The sequence below is a fragment of the Apus apus genome, chromosome 18, assembly GCF_020740795.1.
Source record: "Apus apus isolate bApuApu2 chromosome 18, bApuApu2.pri.cur, whole genome shotgun sequence".
Taxonomy (NCBI): Eukaryota; Metazoa; Chordata; class Aves; order Apodiformes; family Apodidae; genus Apus; species Apus apus.
Window position 1 is genome coordinate 6,605,284 of NC_067299.1, and position 19,153 is coordinate 6,624,436.

The window sequence follows — 19,153 nt, forward strand, 5'->3', positions numbered from 1 at the left end:
AGTTGAGGCCAGTTTTAAACACAGCATCATCTCTGCTCTATTTTAGGTAGCTTTTGTTTTCCTTAAACCAGCACCACTCCTTTTCCTTCCCCTGTGCTGGACATATTTGGGATTTTTTAAACTTATTTTTCTTATATATTAGGGTTTTTTTTACATAGTGTGTTTGTATTGTAGTTCTGGGGGTTTTCCCCACTTTCTATAGTTTTATTTCTGTTGATGGCAAAACATTTTGTGTCAAGTAGTAGTTGACTTGGATTTTTGGAGTGATTTTGTGTGGTATATTGGTAGACAATGCTGACATTCAGTTGAGAACATTTGGCTTTGTAATGTGTAACACACCAGTAACGCTACTTACCAATTTTATTAACGATGTAAAATTGACTTTTAAGTTCCAATAAAATATTTTACTAAGCCTGTAAACAAAACAAAGCTCCCAAAGTTGAAAATCAGCTTCTGTGAGGGCTTTTCCAGTGAAATCACAAGTGGCTCCATTTGTGATCGACTAAGTGTAAACGTTGGTGTTTGTGACTTGCTCTGTCCCTGCAGTAGTGGTTTGGAACTGATTCTTACCTGAAATGTTGTGGTCCCTTAAGAGTCTGCTCTGGTAGTGAAATATATTGGTATCTGCCCAAGATCTCAACTGTTTTTTCTGTGCCTGCAGTTGGATCTGATCACAGACCTGCTGGGAACGCCGTCGCTGGAAGCGATGCGGACGGCTTGTGAAGGCGCCAAGGCACATATACTCAGGAGTCCTCATAAACAGGTAAGGCTGGAGCTCCCTGCTCTGTTGGTCAACACTGTCCTTCACTCAGCTCCTCCAAGGTCAGATTTCCTCAGGGCAGGATCCTCCTGCTGCACCATTGCGCTGTTTCATCTCTCATGGCATGTTTGGTTTGGATGGTCAATCTCGGGCTGTCCCCGTTTCTCAACAGGGTTGACTTTACCAGGGCTGCTCGTGGTGTCACAGTGTTGTGGGTTAACAGGGCAGTTCCTCAAACTGCTGTTGAGATGGTGGGTTTTCACCAACAAAGTACATCCCTGGCTTCTGTCTTTTGTATTATTTAACTTGCTGCTGGAAGTGAAAATCTCCTTTTTTGAAGCAACAGCATTTTGATAGCTATTTGGAGTGACGATGTTAAATTTAAGTGATAATATTGGCAGGAGACATAAATGAAAATTGACAGTATAGCTCAGAATGCCCCCAAGGGACTCCTGTACTGACAGGATGGAGAGTGTTAGAAGTGGAGATCTCCTGTTATGCAGCTCTACCAACAGAGCAGCCCAGCAACTCATCACCAAGGGAGTCCCCTTGCACATCTGAGCTGTGACCTGAGCTGTTTGGGAAAGGCATCACAAGATGCTGAACACTGAGACACAACATTCAGAGTAACTGAAGTAAAAGTTAATTAAAAAACAAAAACAACAACAACAACAAACAACAGAAAAGAGGCAGGGTGATATCATTATGCTGACTGGAGGAAAAAAAAAAGGGCAAATGAAATGTACTGTTAATAGATACAAAGAAATGCTTATGCAGGAATCCATAGCCCAGTAATCTAGCAGTGCATCCATCCAATATGGTCTTTTTTATGATTGTTAGATAGTAAAAACTAACAAAATTAATGACCTGGACATGTTAATACATCAGAGTAGTTAAGTTTGCATCTTTATTTTCTGCACGTTGAAGTAATTTCTCAAATGTCTGCTCACCACAATAGTAGTTACCATAGAAATGAGCATTGAATATAGATTCTGCTATATTAGTAACGTGGGAGTTCTGCCTCCTTGGCACTTTTGATGCACTACATCAAGTGCATCTCTATTCCATTTTATGACAAGCTTCTTGATTTTTTTTTTTTTCTTTTCACATTATTAATAAGAGGATTTCCTTAAGACTGTCTTTACCAGTTTTGAAACCAAGTCTTATTTTTTTGCTCTCTCACACTGGGAGAACTGTAGCTTTTCAGCACATAGTCCTGCACTTTCAAGCTTTGGGATATTTTTTTTTAAAAACAACTAAGTTTTATAGTCATTGAAGCTGGCAGCCACTGTACTTACATATAAAAATAGGCAACTGTATAGAAATACATCCAGATACTTCATAGAATACATTGGTTTAAAGTTCTGATAATGTGATAATCACTTGACATTTCCAAGGTACAGGAGTTGTGCTCTTGGTAGTAGTAAGCAAGAACTCTGGAATTTATTTGTTAGCCTTGTTCAGTTTGTTAAGCCAGGATGTTCTGTCAAGAGTCAGATTGTCTTCTGACTCTCTAGTCCCAGTGCTACTGGGACTGTGTCTCTCTTGACCCACTGAACGTTGGGAATACTAAAAAGCAAGTGATGTGAGATGGTGCAAAATGTTTCTAATACAGATTTAATGTCCTGTAGCCACTAGGTGATAGGAAAGAAACTACAAGCAGTTAGTTCTGTGCTTCTTGAAGGAAACAACATTCATTTTTCATGGAGGGCTGCAGAAGCTGAACAGTCTCTGGAGCTGGTGTTTTCCTTGGCCACTTGGAAAACAGGGAGTTTTCCAAGACATCCATTTAGTGGATACCTTCCATGATATTTCTGTTTTCAACTTCCAACACACTCATGTTTGACTGCAAATTCATGGCTTCTCATCTTCTCAAGTGGAGATTTTGCTGGTTATAAATAGCTAAATGTTACCAGGTTCTTAATTAGATTAATAGGGAGAGAAAACCAAGCTAAAAACTGGTAATTACTTTGTCGCGCAAACTATTTTTAATCGATGTAGGTGAGCCCAGTAGGAGTTAAGGGGTAAAGCATTTTGCTGCTTTCTGTGAAAATAGTTCAATGCATGAAGCTGCTGAATTAAAAAAAACCCACCCCACTGGGTGTTGGCATAATGAAAATGGACATACTATGTAGACTTCTTTGTAATTTTGTTTTTATTTTAAAAATTTTACTTCAAACTGGAATTTAAGTGAATCGATAAAGTTGCTGAACTGGCAACTGCAGCTCGTGCCCTGAGTGCTGCACTAGAAAAGAAGGGTTGTTGTTTTTTTTTTTCACTGAACCCTCTTTTCCCCTCCCCCAGACCTCCAAGCCTGTTTATGCAAAGTGCTGTATGCCTGAAGGTCATTTTAATTGTACTGCCAGTTAGATATGGATCGTCTGGGTAAGGAAAAGCAAAAGAATCCATGATTTGGCAATGATTGAAGATCAGAAAAATGAAATACTGGAAATGATGTGGTTAATCAAACCTCTGAGTAGCTACAGCTTAAAGTGGTGTCTCTGGAGAAAAAGAGATGAATAAAATACAGGTTTGCCCAGGGATTAGATCTGAACTAAGGGGAGAAAAAAAAAATCAGATCCCTATTCCAATTGCTGAGTTTTGTAACAGTGTTTGTTGGGAAGTGCATGTCCTTTTTAACAAGAAGTTTGTCCTTGGTAACTATAAAATAACACGTGCTGTAACAGTGTGTTCTTGCTGATGGATCTGACAGGACAACTATCTGTACTTCCCTTTCTCCTCTTTCCCCTACAGCCATCCCTTCCTGTCCTATATACACTGTCCAGTCAAGCTACACATGAAGCAGTTCATCTCCTTTGCAGAATGTTGGTCTTTGATCCAGTAAGTAGGATTTAAAATGACTTCTCATACCTTTTTGTTTCAACAGTTTTTGTTGTCTGCTACATAAATGACTCTTTGAAGTCAAGGACTGCTTTACCTGCCTTTCTTCTGCCTTGTATTTCAGTACTTTTGGGTCTGTAAAAGACCTGAAAGGACCATCTTATAATTAGTCCATTAATTTCCTCCAGGAATTAGGGTTGTGCATTTAAAATCTAGTGGTCTTTTGAAGAAAGCTACGATGGAGTGAGAAAGATGAGGGTGTTCATGAATCATGCTGTCTTTTCCTGGCTAGGTGTAGGTAGCAGAACATCAGATACTTTGATGCAGTTCTAATTAGAGATGTGTGGGTGTTCATGGTCTTGCAACATATAAAAAAATTCCTTCTACATCCACACAGTCACATAACAGGATCTTTTTTTTTTTCCACTAAGCATCTGTTTTTCTAATAAAAAAGTGCTGCTGTGGATTTTAGATTTCATATCTTGGGCATACTATAAAAAATTGTCACTAGAAAAGCTGATACCTGAATCAATGGTCTTAATTATTTCCTACTTATAGAAAAACCTGTAACATTTCAAATGAAAAACAGACAGATTGACTGAACTGCAAAGGAATAAGCTTGTAACTGAGAAAGCATTCAGAAGGCAGTACCTTTGATTATTTTTTTTAAAACCTTAAGATTGCTTTACTGAACAAAACCATTGAAATGTTAAGTCATAACTTCCATGAAAATGAACTTCTTTTTTTTCCTTTCTGACTCACTTAACACTTAGAACACTGTTATTCTCAAATCACATTTAAATAAATGTGGTTTTATTTTTTCAAAGAATCCTTTAGAACAGGTGATTTTAATTCCATCTAAAAAATATCCTGGGAATTGGAACAGTTGGGTTGTACCAAGCTTTGCCATTGCTCTTGCTCTGTAGTTCTGAGCAAGTAACTTCTGTTCTGGTTGTGTTTTGTTTTAATTCACCTAAAACTATGGGTTTCATTGCTCCATGAATTTGCAGCAGCATTTCTGTGCAATTGTTTAGAAACAGGTGGTCTTCTCCTTCCTTAATGGGTTGGTGTTGGACACCTGGAGTCTGAGTTACTTGGCTTATGAACAAAAGAAGTCTTATTGATGTGGAAGTCGACTTTGTAATTTAAACCACTGCTCTGACCCTCTTTCCTGCACTTCCTTGACCACTTGTGTTCTGAAACTTGATGTGCAAAGGGTTCCTGAGAACTGCAGATGCCATATCCTGAGTGACTCTGTCAGCAGTGATGCCTAAAGTTGGGTTGTACTTCAAACACTTATTTAAGGGCACATGAAAATGTTTTGCAGAGTATGGACCCAACAAAATGCCATCCTTGCTGACATTGCTTTCTTTGGGCTTATTTTGATTTGTTACAGGAGTCATAGTTTTAAGGTTATCCAGAGGAAGGAATTCTTGAAAACCATTTCTAACAATCACATTAGCTACATTTTCTAGCTGTAGCACAGAGAGGTCAATGTCATCGTGGCAGAGCAGCTTGTTTTTAAGCAAACCCTTCCCCCTAGTGGCAGCCTGGGCAGGCCTGGAAACCTGAGCTAATCCTTTAACGGGATTAGGGGGTTATGAAAACGATTTTAGAATGAATCGACGAGTAAACTTAGACTGTTCCAAATATCTGCTGACTCTTTTGTGTTATTCCAATTCCACGTTGCAGTCCAAAAGAATATCTGCTAAGGATGCCTTAGCTCACCCCTATCTCGACGAAGGGCGCTTGAGATACCACACCTGTATGTGTAAATGTTGTTTTTCCACATCTACTGGAAGAGTTTATACGAGTGACTTTGAACCTGTAACGAATCCCAAATTTGATGACACTTTTGAGAAGAACCTCAGTTCTGTTCGGCAGGTTAAAGGTGAGTAGTAGGACCTTCACATCTGCATTTCTCTTCCTGCTCTGTCCCATAACGTGCAGCCTGGATTCATACACTAACCCTAAAACTGGGATATAATCTATAACTAGTATTATAGGGGTGATCAGGGGCTTCTTTTATATACATTTATTTCAGTGTGCATGTAAGAGTTCTGTGTGAATTTATGCTCTCAGGTGTGGTGCCAGGCTAGATGTAAGGAAGCTGGAGTTCTTTTATACTTACTAACACCTGTTTTCAAGAAGATACATTTTCAGCCAGTCTTCAATGCACTTTAGTGAAGCAACAAGTCTTGACAGTGCTTTTTTGTTTTCCTCCTTTGTACAGAAATAATTCATCAGTTCATTTTGGAACAGCAGAAAGGAAACAGAGTGCCTCTCTGCATCAACCCTCAGTCTGCTGCTTTTAAGAGCTTTATTAGGTAACTGTATGTAATCACATCTGATATTAATTCACATTTATTAGTAGTACAGAATTGGCATATCCAAAATGTTTTAAGTTTCTGAAAGTAGGAAAAGCCCATAGGTAACTTCTGAGAGAAAAAAAAAAACACAAGACTTGTATAGTTATATTTTAAAAATACTTCTATGAATTGTTTTACAATTTAAGTAAAGTGTGCAAAAGTTTCAAGTAATATTTTTGCAGAAAAGTACAGAAGTCAGGATCAAAACTAGAACTGACAGGCTGACAAGTTGAATTTTGATTGTAGAATTGCACTGGAAAAATATGAATGGCTAATAGATGAAAAATCATGAAGAAAATAAGTAGATAAAGTATAGCAAAAGATTTGTTACCAGTGATGTTAAGTGTTGGTCCTGGGTTGTTTTGGTTTGATTTTGGTGGGGCTTTTTGTTTTCCATGAAATGTTTGCTTACTGGTTGAGCATTAACTTTCTTGTCTATTACCTATTGCAAATGAACACTGATTTTCTGTATCACCTGCCTTCTAGTTCCACAGTTGCTCAACCATCTGAGATGCCACCATCTCCACTGGTTTGGGAGTAAAGTGGAAGATAATATACTACTGAAGATGTAATGTAGCTTTCCACTGGAGTCTGGGATTTGCAATTCTGGAGGTTAATTATGCTTGTACTGTAATTTTACTAATGAAGTTTTAAATTAACAACCACTACTTGTACAATATGAATAATATTTAGAAATGTACTAGACTTTTAATCTTGTAAAGTGGTTGTGCTTTTAGAAGAAAATATTTTACCCAGAGTTGCACGTGTTTTATGAATTCTAGTGCAGCTGTGATGGCTCAGCTCAGAACAAACAGAATTGAACCAAATTTGGGGAGGTTTGTTTTTGTTTTGTTATGTTTTTTCTTTATTTTCTTTTTATCGAAGTGAGATTGTACAAACAGACCTACATTTTGATATTGAGCCATTCCTGAAGATTTGGGGTTTTCTAAAACTAAGGAATACAGAAAACTTGACTGTGACCAATCATGAAGTCCCTTGGGATGGCAGTGACCACCCTGGGTGGGCACATTGCCTGGTGATCCAGTCCTATAAATAGCTTCTCACTAGAGCTGTGATGGTGATGTGTGCTGTTCTAAAATCCAATGTTGTGAGTAGAGAGAATGAGTTTGTGACTAGGAGAGACTAAACTTCTGTTTCCTTACCCAGTATAAATATATATATATATATTTAATCTATTTTTATTAGAAGTTTTTCTGCTCTTTCTTACATAAAACCCCCCAGCATGCATCTTCTATGTGTGTAAATAATTCCATTTATGGGCTAATTTCAGAGATCCCTGACATCATTGCTGTATAGAGAGAAACTAGCTTGCACATTTTAGGTCTGTGAAATTTTGTGAGAACTTTTTCCTGCACTGGACAGTTGAGAGAGAAAAAAAAAAGAAAAAAGGAGAAAAAAAAAAAAAGCACATAGGGAATTATGTTAATTGTGTTTGTGTCTTTAGGCAAAGCTGTGGAAGTCTTGAAATGTCACAGTAGTTAAATAACTTTTATTACTTTTTGGCTAATTCTTTTTCTGTTGGAACACTGAATTCTGTGCATATGTATATATGAACACAAATTGAAGGCCTCTACCTCCTGGAGTATACAACTTGGTTTGTTTACCTCCACATGATATTTTTTTTTTCTTTTTTTATTTTTAAGTTCAGTGTGGAGACTTGAAACTTGAATGTCCCTTCCAACTTTTATATTTAAAACGAGACTAGAAAATTGAAGACTGTTTTTCACCTGTAGAAAGAAAAACTGAAAGGGTGGTCTTAAAATTTGAGCATTGGTCTGGAGATAAAAACTGTGGTGTTTGTTATGGACAATTAACTGTTAAAGTTATTGTAAGTTATCTGTATTTAGCAGAGTATTTTCAACAAGAGTGATCTGAGCTGAAATTGGAGACTATTAGTAAGTTATGTTTGGAAGTTTTAACTTCAATGAAGTAATTATTTGCTGTGAAAGAGACAAACATTGAATAACTGAACAAAGATGGTGCAATATCTTTGTTTTTTATGAGGCTCCTGAGAATAAAACCAACTCAAGCATTTCAATTCACTTGAATGAGCAACGTGTTTCATTAAAAGAGCCCAAGAAGACACTGGTATGAAAGGTAAAATCTCAGAGGTTGGTCAGTTAATGTGGCACACTTGCTGGTCACTTTGTAAAATGTAGATTTGAAGTACAGTGGTGAAAACATTAAATGTGACATTTGAAAAAGAAGTGGTGTTATCTTTTCTTTCCTGTCTGATCTCCCACCTTGATTTAAGAATAAGTTGTTACAATCTCAATTAAGTGCTGTCTAAAAGAATGCAAGTAAAAAGACTTTCTAGCATCTTGTTTTGAGCATGGTTTTGATTTGTACACACACATGCACACCCACATACATATCTGCATACATATATGCATATGTATGGCTTCTGAAACAAAATATTTTCTCTTAAGTTTGATCCTGGATAAAGATGAAATCAAAATGAGCAATTGACTTGCACTTTATTGGGAAGTGTAAAGGCATCCATGAATTTGACTTAAAGTTTGTGTTATTTTTTTTTTTCCAGCTCAAATGCTTTCCTTGTTTCCTGTAGTCCTAATCCAACATGCTGTGGTGTTGCTGAATATGACTGAAAATGTTCATGTTTTATGAGTATGACCTTTTTTAAAGACCAAACAAATTGAACTGTGTAGTTCAAGCCTCTGGACCTCACAAGAAATAAACTGCTAAGCCTCTCAGCACGTCCTGTCTTCCAGGGCTGGCCCACATGTTGTTTGTGACTCTTGTATCTGCCTCTTCAAATCTCTTCTCAAGTCTCCATGCTGTTAGGAGTGAAATCTTAACATGTTTTAGAACTGACAGTGGTGTCAGGATGGCTTCATGCTTGCCTGTTGCTGAACCTAGTTGCCTTTAGTGCTACCAGGAGACACCTACCCACTGCTCCCAGAAGGCTGTGTGGTGAGTACCCCCAGCCTGCCCCCAACCTTCCTCCCCTGGCACCCTGCTCCTCACCCTCACCCACCTTCCCTGCCACTATTGTGCCTTTGGGGTTCCCCCCAAAAGGTGTCCTGGGAGGGGTTGCCCCTACCCTGGCTCTTCCCATGCACCTTCCTCCTCACTGCCTTATCCCTAACAGCCATAAAATGCCCCGTTTCAGCTGCCAGCACTAAAAATGGGAAGGAAGGCAAGGTTTCCAAGATAGCTAAAAATCAGCTCTTTTTGGGGCTGTGGGGGGCAGGATGCTGCAGACATCCCCAGGCTGGCAGGGGAACCCCAGGGCAGGGCTGGATCCCACATCCCCTCAGCTAACGCAGCCCCTTTCTCTCCCCCCATGTGGAGCTGCTGCAGGGGAAGAAGTTCTGAGTGGACCTGGAGCTGGGCTGATTCCAGCAGTGCTGGCAGCAGGAGCTGGATGCTGGGCCAGGGATCCTGTGCTGGGGGGCTGGACTCTGCATCTGCTGCAGCAGAGACCACTGCAAGGGCCAGGGAGATGACAAGGACAAGCAGATGCCTTACTCCGTCCTGTGATGATGACACCTCCATCCTGGGATTGACAAGAGGATCACAGCCTGTTCCCACATGGTTGTGGTGGCCCGTGTTGCCCTGGGACTGTGGGGACCAGAGGCACCAGCAGTCACCCCTTCTCTGCTACCTCCTGTCCTGCTGGGCACAGGCACTGGTTGGCATGACAGGAGCTGTCACAGGTAATGGTCCTCAAAGTTCCTATCCTTCCCCCAGGCAGAATTCCTGCTGGAGTCAGGGAGTGCTCAGCCCTGGGGTGTGGGGGCCCTTTGGTGTATTTATTTATTTGTTCATTAAGTCCTCAAGAGGGATCCTGGGGTGTTGGAATCGATGCTGCTGTGGGTTTGGAGCACAGTGGCAGGGTCAGTGTCCCAGGGTGGACAGGAGGAGGGTGGGGGCACCAAGGAGCTGTGTGTGGCCCCCCAGGGTGCCCTGGGTGCAGGTGCATCTGAAGCACTTCCAGACCCTGAAGAACTGACCACTGCCACCCACCTTGCTGCCTCCAGTGCCACTTTCCCCTCTGGGCTTGACTTCCAGCCTGTCTCCTCCCACTCCGTTGCTTTTGAGGGAGGTGAAGCTTTTTTTTTATACCCCAAAAAGTGCAGAGGCAGGGTGAGGAAAAAAAAAAGGCACAGCAAATGGCCTAGAGGAACCACAACAACTGCTTTATTAAGATGCCACGGGCAGGCAGTGGCCAAGATGTTGACTCACAGTGACTATTCCTGTAACCACTGAATGGCTTGAACACAGCTCTGAAATGCTGGAGGTTCTTAAGCTGCAGCCCCTGCGTGCTCTGACACGCTGCCCTGGTTATCTGATGGCACTGCACTAGCTCAGCCTGTTTGTCAATGTTTGGGGCCTTTGGCATTGATGAAGGAGCCTGGTGAAGTTGGTAGGACTTAAGCTTTGTTTCCAGCTGCCTAGCTGCTTTTCTGTGCCGTGGTGCCCAGGAGGAATCTGCTGTCTGTGTGTGTAAATCAGCCAGGATCTCAACTGTTGCCCTTGAATCTTTGCTTAGCATTTTGTTGTGCTCTTAAGAGATGTTCTTGCAGCGTCTAACCTGTCCCCCAGAAACTTCTGCAGCCTCAGGGCTCTTCCATGCTATCAGTGACCTGGGGTCTCCAGCAGTATTGGCAGCTGCCTGCTCCAAACCACCTGTGTCCCTCTTTCTTTTCTCCCCTCTTCAGCTTCTGAAGAAGCCCCGTGTTGTCAGGCAGATGCTTCCTTCTCCAGCAGCCCTTGTCACCTTGTGCCATGACAGCCACAGTGAGTCGGGTGTGATGGGGACAGCAGGGCAGGCTGTGGGTGTCTGCTGGGTGTGAGCTGCACTTCAGGTCGGGGATGAAGGACACACACTGGGCTGAGTGGTGCTGCTCACTAGGAAACGCTTGTGGGGCTGGAAATGGGGTATTTTTCCTTTCTGACTCTTCCCAGTTGATCTGGTTGGCTCTCCCTGCAGGGCCCTCAGAGGGATTGGTGTGTTTTGAGTGAGTAGTTTCATGGCTTTGCAGTGGAGAGGGAAGCCCTGGTCTGTGACAGTCTCCATGGTGTGTCTGCTGGCTCCCAGCACAGCCCCAGGCCTGGCTGGTGTGGGGAATGGACAGCAAACCTCCTTCCAGGAGGCAAGGAGGGTTCCTCAACCCCAGCAGCAGGTGGGATGTGCCCATGAGGGAGGGAGCAGGTACCAGGCACTAACCTTTCTGTGCTGGGACAAGGCAACTGCCACTTCCAGGTGAGCCCTGGGAATGGGACATGGCAGGGTGGGCAGTAACCCAGAGTTTGGAGGGTGGCTCCTTCTGCTCCCAGCTCTGTCATGAGCTTCCTGGTGACCCTGGCAGATCACTTGGTGTCTCTGATCTCTACAGCTCCCACCATGTCCCCAGGGCTGTTCCAAGTCCAGCTTGCATGACTGCCACCATGTCTGTTGGTCACTTCTTGTACCTTCAGTGACCTTCAGACAGGTTTGCAGAGAGAAAGAACTTTTCCTACTGAAGTCTGTTCCCTGCCTTTTCTAAAGGCAGCCATTTCCAAATGAAATGGTGTCATATCAATCAGCTGAGGGTTCTTCTGCTTCTCCAGCAGCAGAGTCCAAGCAAGTCCCAGGTCTCCAGAGCTGGTGGCAAACCCAGAACTCCTCACCCAGAGAAGAGAAATCGCTGGGAGAGAGGGAAGGGGTGGGGATAAGACACTTGCAAGTGAGTCTGAAAGCTGAAATGAGGCATCAGATTTGTAGGAGAGGAAGGTAAAAATCCTCAGCTTGTTGGGCCTTGGCATTTGTCTAAGCTCAGAGCAACATAACTGATCACACGTTGCAATTCCAGGTCATTTCCTTGGTGGGGAGACAGTGAATTGAATTTCCTAAAGCAAGGGGGGAAAAAAAAAAACCAACAAACAACAAAACAAAGGAAAAAAATCAATAAACTCCCAGTTCAGCCTGAGATGGCTGCCCCTGGGTAAGGAACATGCTGTCCCTGTCCCTGAAGGTTTGTTCCCAGTAAAACTGCTGCTTCTTGGAAGGTCAGGATTGCATCTGCCCTGGAGGTGGGGTGCATGGTGACACTGGAAAGCCCCTCAGGTTGCCCCACATCCTCAGAGGGTCACTGCAGAGTGACAGGAGTCCAGGGACAAGCACTGGGAGCTGAGCTGACCATTTCCTTGCACTCAGGGCAGTGGTCCTGCTGTGGGAAGGATGTTCCAGAGAGCCCAGCTCCCTCCCCTCCAGTTTTCTGCATCCAGTGTGGTGCAAGAGGAGCTGGGGGTCCAGGGGGAAGCTGCCCTTGGTGTCCCACTGGGTCCCAGTTTGTTGCCAGCACTGTGGAGGCTCCACGGCCACAAGTTCAGCCCCAGCCTGTGCTGGGAGAGTCAGGGAGGTGTTTGGGTTGGGTGTGATGGAAGTCCAGCTCCTTTCCCAGCAGGAGTGGAATGGAACAGGCTCTGCTGTGATGCCTGTCCTTGCTCTGGGCACCTGGTGGGGCAGGGATGACCCCAAACCAGCCCTGTCCTGCTGTCCCCTCGGGGCTGGTGCATCCCAGGCCTTGCCATAGTGAACCTGTGGCCGTTCACCCCGCAGGGGATGGTCAGGAACTGGAGTCACCCCAGGACCTCCCCTGGGGTCAATCCCAGAGCCAGGGTGGGTGGCAGCACTGCCGGGGTGGCCACACACCCTGAGCCCTCTGCTCCCCTGTCACGGTGGCAGGGCTGGGGTGACCCTGGAGCTGCTGCTTTCCAGGTTGGTGCCCCTTCCCCCCCCACAACCCTCCTGGCTCTGGGGGTGCCCGTGGGGCCCAGCTCAGCCAGCACAGACTTTGCCCCTTCCCCGAGGGTTCTGTTGACTCTGAAGTCAGCGTCAACACCACGACAGCAGCGGGACCGTGACCTTGGATGTGCCCGTGCCAAGGGAGGGGATCCAGCCCCGGGCTGACCTGGCTCTGGGGATGTCGTGGGGGGGGTGGTCGGGACCACCGTGCTCCTGGCCTCGGTCCGGGCTGTGTCGGGGAGAGTCGTGACCAGGTTCATAGGAAAGAAAAGGAGAGAGGAGAGGACCTGTCTCTCCGTGCCTGCAGGAGCCAGGGTGGGGAGGGCTGGGTTGGGAAACCCTTCCTGCCGGGGCGCCTGGGGATGTTTCCGGAGCTCTTTGTGCAACTCCCCAGCGGGGGCAGCGCCGGCGTCAGGAGGAGGGAGGTCTTGAGACCCCCCCCCCCTTCCCCCCCTCCCAGGGCTCCGCTTTGAGGGCAAAGCCGCAGCTTTTTGGGATCCCAGCTGGCCCGGAGGCGGGGGGGGGAAGCAGCCCCAGGGGGTGGCTGTGACCTGACCCCAGTGCGAGCCCAAACCCTGACACCCCCCCCCCCCCCCCCCCAACTCTGACCACCCCCCTCCCCATTTACACCCCTGACCCCCTCCTTACACCCCACTGTGACCTCTGACCCCCTAACTCTCTGCACCCTCACCCCCCACCCTTTGCTGCACCACACCCTGCCCCCCTGCCCCCCACCCTGAGACCCCCCCCCGACCCCTCACGGCTCCCCCACCCCGACCCTGTCCTGTCCCTTTAACCCCCCGCCGGGCGCGCCCGGGCCGTACCACCCGCTCCGCCGCAGAGAGGGGGGATCTGCAGCGGGACCGCCCGCAGCCCGTAGGGGGGGAGGGCGGAGCCTGCAGGGCGGGTCCCCCCGCGCCGGGCCCGGGTGGTGCGATCCGCCGTACGTGCCGGCCTTGCCGGGGCCGCCGCCGCCAGTGCGGGCCGGGCCGGGCCGGGCGGTGGGTGCCGGGGCCGGGGGGCGGCTCTGGGGCTCGGAGCGGGGCCGGGGGGGGTCTCCCGTCGTTTGGGGAGGGTGGGCTCGGCCTTGCCCTGTGCGCTCAGGGGGTTGTTCCCTATGGCCGAGGTGGGGCTGGTCCCGTTGAGCTGAGGGGAGGCCCCGGGGGGACCTGGGTCGCGGGTTGGGGAGAGAGGAGGGCCCGAATTCCGTGGTGGGGGGGCTGGGAGGAAGGGGTTCTCTCTTCTCAGCGGGGGATGGGTGCGGCTGGACCGACCCCCCCCCCCCCCCCTCTGGTTCTGGGGGTTGCCTGTGCGGGGTGGGTCTGGTGTGACTGGGCCCGCTGGTACTGGGAGGATTGGGTTGATCAGGGTCCCTTGTATTGGGGGGGGGGGGGGGGGGGGTGTGTCCGGTGTGACTGGGCCCGCTGTTATTTGGGGGGGGGGGGGGGGGGAGTGGACACGCTGGAATGATCACAGCCCCCGGTTATTGGGGTGGGGGGTCTGGTGTGAGTGATCCCCCCGTTATTTGGGAGGTCCTCTATCACCCCTTGCTGCTGGGGGGCAGGGGGCTTGCTTGGAGGGTCGTACTTCCCCACCCCCAGGCAGTTGCTGGTGAAAAGCTTTCAATGGACTTTTTTTTTTTTTCCTGGCCTTTCTCTGCAGAAAGTTATTCCTGGGATCTGAGCTGGGCTAGTTTGCTGCCGTTCTGCCTGTTTCCCTTTGCAAACTTTTGGGGTGTTGGAAAACTGTTTGCCCCTCGCTTTTCCTGATGGAACTGCTTTGGGGAGTGAAATTACCCCTGAGGGAATGAGCTTGTTGAAGGAAATAATGGAAAAAATCCGTGTCTGGGAATATAGAAAGCTGGAGGAGGTGAAGACACCTGGGCTGCAGTGCCTGGGAGTTAGTCATCAAGGTGGAAATGATTCTTAGGAACTTATCACCAAGCACAGCTGACACAGCTTGGGGCATTCTTTGGGCTGAGGGTGTTTAGGCCGTGGTTTACCTTTTAGAGCATGAAAAAAATAGTAATGCCTGGTGGGTTGTGTGTAGAAAAGAGGGATCACTGGGATTTTCTGCCTAACCAGGATGAATTTGTGAAGCTGAAATGGGTTTGAACTCCTACAACTCTTTTTAAAAAGCAGAAACGTATCCAGTTGAGGAGCTGGAAAAGCACAGGGAAAGGTCAGGTCCCTGTTTTGAAGTTCTGGAATTGATACAGTGTTGGTGAGGCCATCCCTTCTTCCCAAAGGCTTTATGTGTGGTGTGGAGCATAGTGAGGACCTGCAGGATTTAAGATTCTGTGCTGGGTGCACTGGTGCACACATCCCTTGTGCTGGGTAGAAGGGAAGGTGCTTTCTTTCAGTATTCCGGTAGTTCTCCAAAAAATCCTGCTGAGCTGTTGTGTCTCATGCAAAGCAAGCTTGCAGCTTCACCTGCTGCAGGTGAGGAAACTGGGGCTTTGCTGGGGAAGGGCTGGTGAGCCAGGCCCCTCCTGGAGAACCTGACATTGTCCCAGTGCAGCTCTTGTGTTTTTCAGAGGTGTCTTAGGAGGGTTGACTGCTCTGAAGCAGGGTGTGTGTGGCACAGGGTCAGGATTTGGGGAATTCTCTGCGTTGCACGTGGATGTGATGGTGCAGAATGTTTTCCCATGAAGTAGGCAAGAAGCAGGGAGGATACCAGCACTACAGGGAAAAAAAACCAAACAAACCTGACACAACTGAGGACTTTTAATCTAGTGTAAAAGCCTTGGAGAGTAAGGTGAAGAGCTGCCAGGAGGGAGGAGGTTACACAGCCCGCTTAATCTTCTGTTAAGTACTCCTGCTCTAATTGTGAGAGAGCTAAACCTCTTTTTTTTGTTGTAATTTTTCGGTAGTCTCTGGGGTGGTGCCTTCCTGGTAGCCAGGGTTGAGCAAGTAGATGCCTCCTGCAGCTTCTGTGTTGTTTCTTCCACAGCAGGTGGAGGAGCTCGACGGGGACACACAAGCGAAACTCGGAGGCTTTCCCTGCCGCTCGCTGCCCTGTGTGCTGGAGCTCACAGGCCCCATCAGGACTTTCTTGCAGAGCCATTGGTGCAAGGTAACCTCCTGGGAGTCCTGCAGGTTGTGGAGCAGCATCTCTGGGCACAGTTGGGTTTGGGGAGGTCAGCACCAGGAGCTGGGAGCCATGGTTTCTTTACCTGGGCCACCCCCAGCAGAAGCGGCCTGTGGAACCGTGTCCAGGCTGAAATCTCACTTGATCTTTACTCTCTTGGCAACCAAGATAATGTGTTTGCTCACTCCTGAAGGACTAGGGAAAAGGCTTCCCTGCTCAGGTCTGTTCTCCTGCCATCTCCTCCCCATTCCTTTCCTCTGGTATGAAGGAAAGCCACCCTGCAGTTACCCTGCTGGCACTGAACTTTGTTCTGTTTCCTGACGTGAGCTCTCCTACCCCTAAAAACACAACTCCTAGAACTTGCATAAGCTGTTTTCCCAATGTCATCATTTGATCTGGGTGGTGAGATTGCTTTGTATAATCTATTGTTGAGAGTGAGTCACAAGCCCTGCAGTGACAGGTGCCCCTCTGCCAAGATTGCTTTTTTAATAGAGTTTGAAATTTCATCTATTAGAACAAGTGATTACAGGCGGCTCATAATCTCTTTACTTCTCCCCAAGTAAACATTGAACTCAATTATGTGCTGCTGGTCACCTGCAGAGTCTGGAAAGAGCAGAAGAGGAGCCCTTGTATCTCCAGTGGCTCCTCTAGGGCCACAAGTCCAAAGAGCAACTGAGTTTGACCTGTGGTACCGGATTATTTATTTGCAAGGAGTAATGTAGATTTATTGACTGACATTCCATTTGTGCTGTATGGAGTAGGAGATGGGGAGGTTTGGAGTTAAAGATGGGGTTGGATTTTTCTCCTTGGAAAAACCTGGCTCTGGCAGTGTCTGTGCAAGGCTGCTGGGAAGGTTTAGTAACCAGGGTGGCGAGTTGGTAGGTCTGACTTCATGGCAGTGGCAGGTAGGCTGGATCTTGCTGCTTGGTTGCTTGTGAAATGCATCTCTTGAGTTGCTTTCATGGGTCATCAGTAGCATCTCCAGGTTCTAGCTAGCTCCAAACTTTGGAGGAGTAAGGCTGCAAGGGTTGTGCAAGCCTGAGTTGTGTAATGGGGCTGCAGGTGTAACCATTGGAAGTACGAGGAGCAGCTCCTGTTACAAAGGGAAAGAAAAGCCCTGTGTCAAGTTCTCTTTTGTTTATGTTGACTGTAGCGGGGTGGGAGTGTTGGAGCTGGAGAGCTGCTGTTTTAGCAGCTCAGGATCAGCCTTTCAGCCTGTGACCCCACTTAGTCCCTGCCTGACTTGCCTCTTGTCCTGTGGCCTCTTGTTCCTTTTAGGGACAGGGATCTCTGCTTTGGGTGCAGGATTGATGTTCTGGGGTCTGCTGGTGCACTCCCTTGTGTGTGATTGCAGGGCTGGGTAGTTGTATTTCACAAGTGTTCAAAAAAGTGAAATGCAGCTCAGAATTCTCTACCCATGGCAGGCAGGGAGGTTCTTGGAGTGACTCTGTGCTTTTCACAAGGCAGCCAGATGTGAACCCTGGGCCTGGGAGCAGGAGGACAGTTCTATTCCTGAGTTGCCATATTACAGCAGCACAGGAGACAGGCATGTGATGTCTGGAAAGCTCTCAGAGGGAAGCTACCTTAAATACATGTCCCAGTACAAACAGTATTTGGTTTTTTTAAAATAAATAACTCCCCAAAGCTTACTGTTCTGATCAGAGGTCTTTACAGTTTTTTTATCTTTGCAGAATCTGTTTAACCATGTTCCTCTGGAGCTTTTCTAGCTGTTAGCTTCAAAGGAAACTTCCCAAACAACAACTGCATTAGAGGGTTTTGCTTCCCAAACTCTTCCTGGTGGAAGTGGTCAGAGTCTGTGGCTACTGACCCCATCCCTAGTTCTCCTCTCCTTGGCTGTAGCAAAATCCCAGCTGGTCACAGAAAGTCTCAACAAATGCAGCAGGGCTGTAAGCAAACAGCCAGTTTGGAGGAGGAGCTTCCACCTCGGACAGCATTGGCAGAAGAGGCTGCTGGAAAAAAAAACACATTCCCCTCTTCATCTTAAAAAAACATCTTCAGCAGGACCTGAACCATGGAAAATACATGCCTTAATGGATTGCTCTTGAGATCTTGTGGCATAGCCCTCTGAGCAGTTGTTTTAACTGAGTAGTGTCCAGAGAAGCTGGCAAAAGGGTGGTTGGTATAAAGGTCCTGCAGTCTTGTCCCAGCTCCTGGATCTCGGTGGTGGTGAGATCCCTGTTCCACTTCCAAACAGTTCCTGCAGCATGATGGACCACTTTTGTCCCTCCCTGGGAAGGGAGGCTGGGGAGCAATTACTAGTTAGCAGGGGGTTCAGTTTACCTGTTGTTCTCAGATTTTGTTTATCCCTTAATCCTGAACACTTGTTTTCCTGTGCTGGCTCATGTTAATCTGCCTGAAAGAAGGTGTTTGGTTGCCTGGGCTGGTGAGATGCCCCACATCCTGGTTTAGAGGTTGAGAGACAGCTTTTTATCTGGAGAAGAGAAGTGTGCAAATTCAGTGATCCTGCCTTGTTTTTTTTTTTTTGTTTGTTTTTTTTTAAGGCAGCTTGGCAAGCTTGAATTCATTTTTATGTTGGATAATTCTTTAAACCCTTGGTTTCAGTGTACTGGGCTTCCTGCATAGCCCCACCTCGGTGTACCCATAGGCTAGGGTTGCTTTCTGCCTCAGTGAAACCATTCCTCTTGCTGTTGTTCCCCTCCTTGCCTTTGCAGGTGCTTTGCTGTCCTTGAATAAGACCTACTGGCCAGAAAAAAAAATTCCAACTGTGACAACAAAAGCTCAAATATGCAGTAGTTCAAGCTTCACACTGACTGGTGCGCGCTCTGCATCTTTCTTGGGCCTAAAATAGAAGTTCTGCTGATGTCTGAGCTGGTGTGTCAAGGTCTGGTTAGAAGAGACCTTGCAGAGCAAGGGGAATTTGTTCTGTTTCACCAAAAAAACAGCTTTGAGTTGGGTGTGTGTTTCTTACCCCTGCTCCAGGTGCTGCTGCAGCCCAGTCCTCTGTTTCGAGTGGGACTTGGGAGTTGCTGGAAGTGCCAAGAGGCCCGTGGCGAGTCGCTTGCCCTGAATGGTGTGACAGAGACTCTGCTGTTTTTCACCCTTCTTTATTCAGCTGATGGTGATTAATGGGAGGTTGTGGGATGTGCTGATGGGCTGGAGGAGGCCAGGAGGTTGTCCACCCTGCCACCTTTCCCAGGAACTTGCCTGCAGCGTGAGCCCACCCAGGGCAGGGAGCCTGTGCAGCCCAGACCCAGCACGATGGGCTGGACCCAAAGGCTCTTACTGAGGGGAAGCACCATCTCTGCACAGCTACAGAGAAAAGGCTGATCCAGGGGC

General features: G+C 46.9%; 2 protein-coding genes across 6 annotated transcripts in view; both read left to right on the plus strand.

The window, feature by feature from the left end:
* Positions 1-8,705, plus strand: part of NLK (nemo like kinase) — a 58,849-nt gene extending 50,144 nt beyond the window's left edge. For 2 of the 4 annotated variants that reach the window (XM_051636107.1, XM_051636106.1), the window contains exons 8-12: positions 662-763; positions 3,515-3,601; positions 5,294-5,492; positions 5,835-5,928; positions 6,457-8,452. In XM_051636107.1, coding sequence (XP_051492067.1) covers positions 662-763; positions 3,515-3,601; positions 5,294-5,492; positions 5,835-5,928; positions 6,457-6,511 — 537 coding nt within the window. In that variant the 3' untranslated portion in view covers positions 6,512-8,452. Of the gene's footprint in view, positions 1-661; positions 764-3,514; positions 3,602-5,293; positions 5,493-5,834; positions 5,935-6,456 lie in introns of all 4 variants that reach the window. The other 2 variants (XM_051636108.1, XM_051636105.1) reach the window with 2 other exon arrangements.
* A 4,959-nt stretch (positions 8,706-13,664) lies between these two features.
* LOC127392334 (NADPH--cytochrome P450 reductase) overlaps positions 13,665-19,153 on the plus strand; it is a 30,000-nt gene continuing 24,511 nt past the window's right edge. The window contains exons 1-2 of one of the 2 annotated variants that reach the window (XM_051636103.1): positions 13,665-13,746; positions 15,698-15,820. The gene's annotated coding sequence lies outside the window, so the exon portion shown is untranslated. The remainder of the gene's footprint in view (positions 13,747-15,697; positions 15,821-19,153) is intronic. The other variant, XM_051636104.1, reaches the window with a different exon arrangement.